We start from the raw sequence: 7,936 nt of genomic DNA, 5'->3' as shown, positions 1-7,936 counted from the left end.
CCCTAGGCAAAGGGGCTATGTCTACATCTGAATTATTTTGGTGTCTTTAATTGTAGTTGTGTAATTAATAGTTCCTTTTAAACAGTATTTTATTTGTAGTTACGACTATTAAGGAATAATTGTACTGGAAATTTAGAGCAAGAATTCCACAATGTCTGAAGGAGACCTGAAATACGTGCAAATATCTGCTTCGTACAACTCCATTATTACTTGCTTTTGTAGACTAATGCTCTTCCTATCTTTGCTTGTACTGTCCTGGAAGGCAGTTCCACAAGTTTTAAGCATGAAAATATGCCGTAGCCCTTATCTCCAAGTTATTTGCTGAGAGAAACTGACACACAGTAAACTGCACGAGGCAAGGGCTGATAACACCATCTGACTGTGAGTTCAGGAAGGAGGCACAAGTGCTGATAATAATTTAACTTACTCCAGTCATGAGAGAATAGATGTGGTTTAAGAAAAGCATTCAGGAAAATAGTTCATCTGAAAAACTTAGAAAATATTACACACATTTGCAAAGTATTATTGATACAATGTTTTATTACCAAATATATTACCACATATATCTCCAAAAACAATATTTACAAGTGGTCAGCAAATATATTTTAAGCAATTCAGTCTGTGCATTGGAAATGATCTTCATCAATAGTTGTATATATGTGGCCTTCACCACACATAAAAGCGAGAATGTCACTGCAAGAAAAAAAAAGAAAAAGATTGGTTTTAACAACAGTTAAAAATTACCACTTATGACTCTTCACAATTTTGCAACTCAAAAATTAATCCAACACACTTGGTTTCACTTACTTAATATTCTTTGGCAATAGTTTTCCTTTCAGGGCATTGATAACTTCAGTCCTTGGAATTCCTGTTGGATCAGATGACTTCTGCAGAGAAACAAAGTAACAGGTTAACAACATCTCACAAATATGTAACCAAACAGAAGAATAATTATTTTACACACAGTGTTACGAAAGTAGTACCATGTCATGCATAAAGCCTTTAAATTAAATTTTCATCTCAAACTCTCAACTAGTTTCCCAACATGCACTTCTCCCGTTCTATTGGCAAAAAATGAAAAATAAAATAAAATGGTATCAAAGGAAAATCTGATGGAGAAAACTAAAAGGCTGACTTTCAGGAGCTGAAATGAGTATTATAGCTCATCTAAGCAAAAGTGACATGTTACCTAGCTTTCAGAAGTAATAGTTTCTTTTTTGGAAAGAGCAAAGGGATAGGCTGGAGAATAGTAAAATTGGAGTGACTTACCCTTTCTTTTTAACCTTCCCAAGCTTACCCCTGCCTCTCCCTGAGCAAGGAACTATTACTTCCGAAAGCTCTTTCTACTTTTGTAAGTACCTACTGGTGGTATTACAAGTATCTTCCCCAGATGGTAAGCACTGGATATCAATTTTGTCTCATACTTTATTAATCAAAGAAACCTTAAGCTAGTTAACTTTTATCCAATTCTTCAAATCCTACCAACTTATTCTGCAGGTTCCAAATTGCGAGAACCTTGAAAATAAAATCTATTGTAACACCATTTGGCAGAGTACGTTTGAAGCTGGATTTTTTTTTTTTTTTTGCTAACTCCTTTAAACCAATCTATCTCCTTTTGAAAATACCTTTCTGGAACTTGCAACTATTTTTCAAGAGTTGTAAGTTCATCATCTCACTTCCCACACAACAAATGCAATCAATTACTTGGCATGAATTTAATGTCAATCTTGTTGTATTACTCTGGCAAAATATAATGAACTGAAATTTAATCCCTCACTTACATGCAACTACATAAGTTTAAGTCAGAGGGGATTTAATGTGGAAGAAGTTTTTGTGGGTTGTTGCAAAAGGTGCAAATTTCATATGGCATGTATTTCACAAACGTTTATATACATAAAACAGAAATTTCTCAAATTTGCACTATATGAAATTTGCATCTTGGCAACAAAAATGTGATAAACTGAAATAAAGAATAAAATGTAAAAATCCTATGGCTGAAAAAGATAGCCAGTATGTCCCCAAGCAGCCCACTCTCCCCCTCTGGGAGGAAAAAAAAAAAAAAGAGGATTTTGTTGTTTTGCTGTAAAATTTGTTAAAAATTAATTATTGATTGCTGTTACTTAAACACATATTTTGTTTTTTATCAACTCCTGAATTTTGGAGTGTGATTATTGTACATGTTCTGGTTAATGTACATATGTCACCAGTCTCTCTGACGTTTGGCAATAATTTGTATTATCTTTCATTTGTACTGTGGAGGGATATAAATATAGTGGTTGTCCTCTTTCCTTTGGACACCATTACTTTGGGATGTTACACTTCTTTTATTATTTTATTATTTTTTTACTTCAGAAATTACGTTTTATACCTATAATGGTGGCCTGACTAGTTATTTAACAGGAATGAAGTTTTTTACCTCATGTTATGTAATAGTAATAGAACAAGTAACTTTTCAGCAACCATACTTTCCCAATTTGGTATTACACTATGTCATGAATTACTTGCTCTGCTGTAAGTTTCAGCACTAATACCATGCTGTTGACTGATCTTTAGGAAGCAGTACTCCATTTTGTTATTTTTGCTACCAAGACATACTTTGTTCCTTTTTTTAGGTATTCCTTATTCCATTTTCATGCTCACATTCTGTTTCAATTGATAGCTTTATATATTTATATGACTTGTTTAAAGAAATTTGGTAGAAAGGAAGGAAGATTGAGTTTAACATCCCGTCGACAAAGGAATTTGGTAAAATGGAACGTTATATACTACAGTGTCTATCATTAATCATTTGATATACACTGTGCAGTGGCACAAAGTGATTGTAAGCAAGTGCATTTTAGCCCATTTGAGAGCTTACAATTAAGACTTCTGTTGTCTGTACATTATTGTACCTTCCTGACAAATTTCTAAGTTTTTTGCTGCTTGAAAATGGCATAACACCAAAATTTCAATGTCATAAAATACAGAAAGTCGTTAAGTGGTAATGACATCTTTTACTAATAAGAAAGTATCATGGTCACAATGCTAATAAACTTCAGGATTGCAGAAGCAATATAGATCAGTTTGTCTTAATTTTGCATGAGAGAGAAAAATTATATATCTTTTCAGATTGACATTAAATTCTATCTTTTTGTCTCTCTGCACATTTTACAGATAAAAGCAAACTGGTGTGATACACAATCCATGAATGAACTACTGACAGTTAAAAGCCCCTTGGGCTGTGAATCATCCTGAAATTTCTTTTGTTTATTATTCTATTATGCGGCACGTCTTTCCTGATGATTTCAGAGTTACAGGATTTTCTGCGATAGTCTTCCCACCAATTACCTTAATCCAAGATGTGTAGGCATCCGACTTTTGCCTCATGAAACTTATCACATAATCATTTGATACAGCTTCATACTCTTCTGGAACATGACAACAGCCACATTTCTTGAATTTTTTTCCCTTTATTGCACCAAAGTAACAATCACTTACAAAAAGGAGTGGCCTCTAATGAGAAAATAATGCATAATCTCATCGAAGCTGTTCTAGCGTAACATCAAATGCTAGCACATCGGCCTGGAATGTCACAGCAGAGTGACAACGTCAGCCAGTAGTATGCTGACTAGGATGACACCATGACAGGAGTGACCCGTATACGAAGAGAATATAAGTGTCGCTCCGCTTAGCCGCAGTCGCACTAGAAGACAAGCCGTGATATAAATGCTTTAGCTGTGACTTGTGAACTGTATTATTTGCTTGCATGGTAATTGTATTATCGAAGGACATTGATTATTTACATGTCGCCATTTGCTTGTGACCCACTTTTGTAAATATATGAAGTTAATTATTGTCTATTGAACTTACTGTAGTAAACTCCATTAATAATATTTGCTTGAATTGTTGTCTAGCTATTAGAGAAAACAGCTTCCTAGGCACCTAATATTAGACGAGTGGGCTGAATAGCACTGTCTTTGAAACCTAACAATACAGTAAAACATTGTTATAAGCAAATACTTCAATAATATTCAACACAGCTGCGTAGTATCAAACACACCAGTGTGATGCCTTAGAAACAGGAGCAGAAATAACTACAGTTGTTTCTGCAGACATTGCAATTTTCTTGGGCCTACATCTTTGAGACAAGTCACAAGCCTTGTATCACTTCAACACACATTACGAGTTGAAAACTAAACAACCTAAACAAGTCCATTTATTCCATAAGTGTTATAAAAAATTCCAGCAAGGTATTTTTTTTTCAGTCACTAATTCAACTTCTAAGTCAACTTGCAATATTTACAAAATTATTTTCAAGAACAACATCGAGGACAATTACATAATCGCAAACATGATTGATACTAAATTCAATATTAGGTAAGATATTTTGAAAATAGTTACCAACCATTCAACAAATATTTTAATGTTCATTGCTGCACCAGTAAATGATATAATGTTTTAAGTGTTGATGAACTTTGTAGCTGGTAGTTCTGTAACTAATATGTTCCATCACTCAAGAAGTCTCCTACTGTCGCAATAGCTTTAATCTCACCTTAACAACATCAAAAACCATTTGCTGAGCAGGATTAAAACCACTGGAAATGCTGGCACTGTATGACGTAGACATTAAGGAATTGCTAAGATGACTGTCTCCGGTATTCATTCCATTGGTCTGTTGAAAATAAAAAGTTTGACAAAGTACAATCATTGTAACTATTTACATATATTGTACAGCACAATTTTCAAACAAATTTCAGAACTGAAGCTACAAGAAGATTATCCTTATGTAGTACAAAAGTACTGCTGAATATTTAAAGCTTAAATTAAACTTTTTAGTTGCAACTAATATGTGTAACTACAGAATTAAAACCACTCTGTGTATAGTTGAAATGCAAACTGGTAAAGTACAAGATGAGGTTTTACAAATAACTGTACTTAATGTAGGTAATGTAAAAAGCTATGTTGTTACACTTGATTAACCTTCTCTTGTGATTGACAGATTGAAGTTGGGAAGGGAGAATGCTACCAGGCACGGAGCTAGTCATGCTTCATAAGGCACTGCACAAACATACAGGCAATACAGAGAGCATGTGGCACCTGAGAAACAACTACTTGGTTGGCGACTGGCCTCCTGCCACTCACTGAAATGACAATCACAATGTACTTTTAATCAGAGCGTAATGCACAAATTGCTTTTGCTGCATCTAATATGTGACTTACTGCTGTGTCCATAGTGACATTACACTGCAGAACAATTCAAGAAACTATGTGCAAGTAGGCTCTGAAGATGAACCCACAGGAGATGGCTAGCTGGCCACCCAGGTCACCTGATCTTTCATGCGCAATTACTTTGTGTGGGGAGTGCTCGAGTCTAAGGTGTATCACTACAACCCTAATAGTCTTCAAGAACTGCAGTACAACATTTCATATGAGACTGCAGCAATTCGAGCAGTCCAGCTTTGATTCGGTCTTCTGCAATTTGTTGACTGCGGCCCAAAAGTGCAAAGAGATGAATGGTGGTCACTTTCAACATCTGCTACAGTCAGATTAGTACTGTATTTCCTTTCCTCTCCTGTGTTTCTTTGCACCCTGGAACGCTGTTCTCCAATCCACTTTTATTTGCCCAACCCTGATTATCTGTAGCATTTATAAAGGTAATTAGTATGTCTAAGTAAGAAGGGATAATGCACCCATCTTCTTGGCAGACAACACAAATTCATCAATTTGAAGTCAGTCAAAATAAGAACCCAAATAAAATTGTGGCACACTTGACACTCCAATAAAAAATGTTGCTACATTATTAGTTAGCCACCAACTGCTAGAGAGAGAGAGAGAGAGAGAGAGAGAGAGAGAGAGAGAGAGAAAATATACCAATTTTACTGCACAAAATACACAGAATGTCAAAGACAATCAAACAATATATACCGTATCCACTTTCTTGACAGCTGCTGCCATTGTATTTGCGTGAACAATTTCCAGCATGTGAACTGTGAGGTCATTTAGACTTTCAAGAGGCATGATCTTAAAAATCATTATGTGTTTCTTCCCTTGCTGAGTTCGAACAGATCCATATATTCGACAGTACGTATTCTCAACTATGACAGGCACAGCATTCTGGTCATCCTGAAACATTTTTTTTAAAATATTATAATTATTTTGATTTATACATCATAGCATTATCCTGCAAATTGCACACGACTGTTTTCAATTATGGAAGGAGTCTCTGTAGTCAGTGGACTTCTGATTTGTTATAGAAATGAGTTCAAAATGGATCACACCACACTGTCAGCAAAAATACATACAACCTGCAAGCACACGTGTGCCGCACAGGTGTGTGTGTGTGTGTGTGTGTGTGTGTGAGAGAGAGAGAGAGAGAGAGAGAGAGAGAGAGAGAGAGAGAGAGAGAGAGAGAGAGAGAGAGGGGGGGGGAGGAAGGCTTTCATATTTATGCTGAGCATTCAGCAGTCAGCTTGAAGCTGTGACTGCTTTAATAGTGTGCGCATGCAAATAAACACCTGTGTGCACCCCCCTCACCATATACAGGGTGTCCCAGCTATCTTGTCCACCCAAAATATCTCTGGAACAATAACAGCTATTGGAAAACGACTTTCACCGGTATCAATGTAGGGCTGCGGCCCATGAATGTACATATTTGGAAACATTCTAAAACGAAAGCATATGTGTTTTTTAACACAAACTTATGTTTTTTTTTAAATGGACCTCCTATATTTTTTCTTCAGCAATCCATAGCATGACAAAGCACATACACAATGGCGTTGATTGCATCGCAATATTCCCATTACATCCCGAGATATTGAGACGCAAAGTTGACGCTTGAAACACCCGACATGCGCTGCTAGCACACATCCTGAGGCTCAGGTGTGAACCCCATGCTGCCCGTAATCGCAGCAGGATGGTAGCAGATCGTATTATTCGTTTCGGACCTCTTGATAAGTATGGAAGTGTGATTACGTATGTCAATCACATCGCGATTACGGGCAGCATGGGGTTCACGCCTGAGCCTCAGGACGTGCGCTAGCAGCGCATGTCGGGTGTTTCAAGCGTCAACTTCGCGTCTTAATATCTCGGGATGTAATGGGAATATTGCGATGCAATCAACGCCATTGAGTATGTGCTTTGTCATGCTATGGATTGCTGAAGAAAAAATATAGGAGGTCCATTTAAAAAAAAACATAAGTTTGTGTTAAAAAACACATATGCTTTCGTATTAGAATGTTTCCAAATATGTACATTCATGGGCCCCAGCCCTACATTGATACCGGTGAAAGTCGTTTTCCAATAGCTGTTATTGTTCCAGAGATATTTTGGGTGGACAAGATAGCTGGGACACCCTGTATATATATAACAGCAGCCACTACAGTGTATCTCTGTAATCATATAAACAGCAAAGTATAACTGGTGCTAATCTACTTACACTGATAAATATATAATTTGCTACTACATTCCTCTTTATGTACATGAAAAAAGGTGCCTTTGAAAATAGCCACTGCTTATTCTCTTGCATTATTCAGCTGCTTTTCCTCTCTAATGTTTCAAACAAAGTATTTAATTAACTTTGCATAGAATAATGTCAACTGTACATGTACTGCCAAACACAAAACCCATTTAACTCAAGCACTACTGTTAAGCAGAATTTATATCAATTATGCCTAATATTTTGATAAATTGTAAGAGTGGTTAATAAGCTCTCTCTTTACAACACCTGGGGATTTTCAATTTCCTGCCCGATGTCTACTGGCAAATTATTAAAGGATGAAACCTAAGTAGGGATGCGTCTACATTGGAATTACTTATATTAGTAGAATAGATACATTTTTACCTTCACTAAAATATCCCAGAATAATGTGGCACAGGACAGTAGTGATTAATAATAGTAATTCCTTGTGCAGACCAACACACAGAGATTTGTAAGTCCACATCAGGTAAAACCGAGTTG

General features: G+C 36.2%; 1 protein-coding gene across 1 annotated transcript in view; it reads right to left on the bottom strand.

The window, feature by feature from the left end:
* Nucleotides 1-520: 520 nt before the first annotated feature.
* Nucleotides 521-7,936, bottom strand: part of LOC126234657 (replication protein A 32 kDa subunit) — a 31,885-nt gene continuing 24,469 nt past the window's right edge. Inside the window, exons 5-8 of the mRNA XM_049943389.1 lie at nt 5,905-6,102; nt 4,532-4,651; nt 808-887; nt 521-693 (exon numbers count right to left, since the gene is read on the bottom strand). Of these exons, the coding sequence (XP_049799346.1) occupies nt 615-693; nt 808-887; nt 4,532-4,651; nt 5,905-6,102 (477 nt within the window). The 3' untranslated portion in view covers nt 521-614. The remainder of the gene's footprint in view (nt 694-807; nt 888-4,531; nt 4,652-5,904; nt 6,103-7,936) is intronic.

The sequence above is a fragment of the Schistocerca nitens genome, chromosome 2 (assembly GCF_023898315.1).
Source record: "Schistocerca nitens isolate TAMUIC-IGC-003100 chromosome 2, iqSchNite1.1, whole genome shotgun sequence".
Classification (NCBI taxonomy): domain Eukaryota; kingdom Metazoa; phylum Arthropoda; class Insecta; order Orthoptera; family Acrididae; genus Schistocerca; species Schistocerca nitens.
The sequence above is the reverse complement of the archived record's forward strand: the minus strand, read 5'-3'. Positions and strand labels throughout refer to the sequence as shown.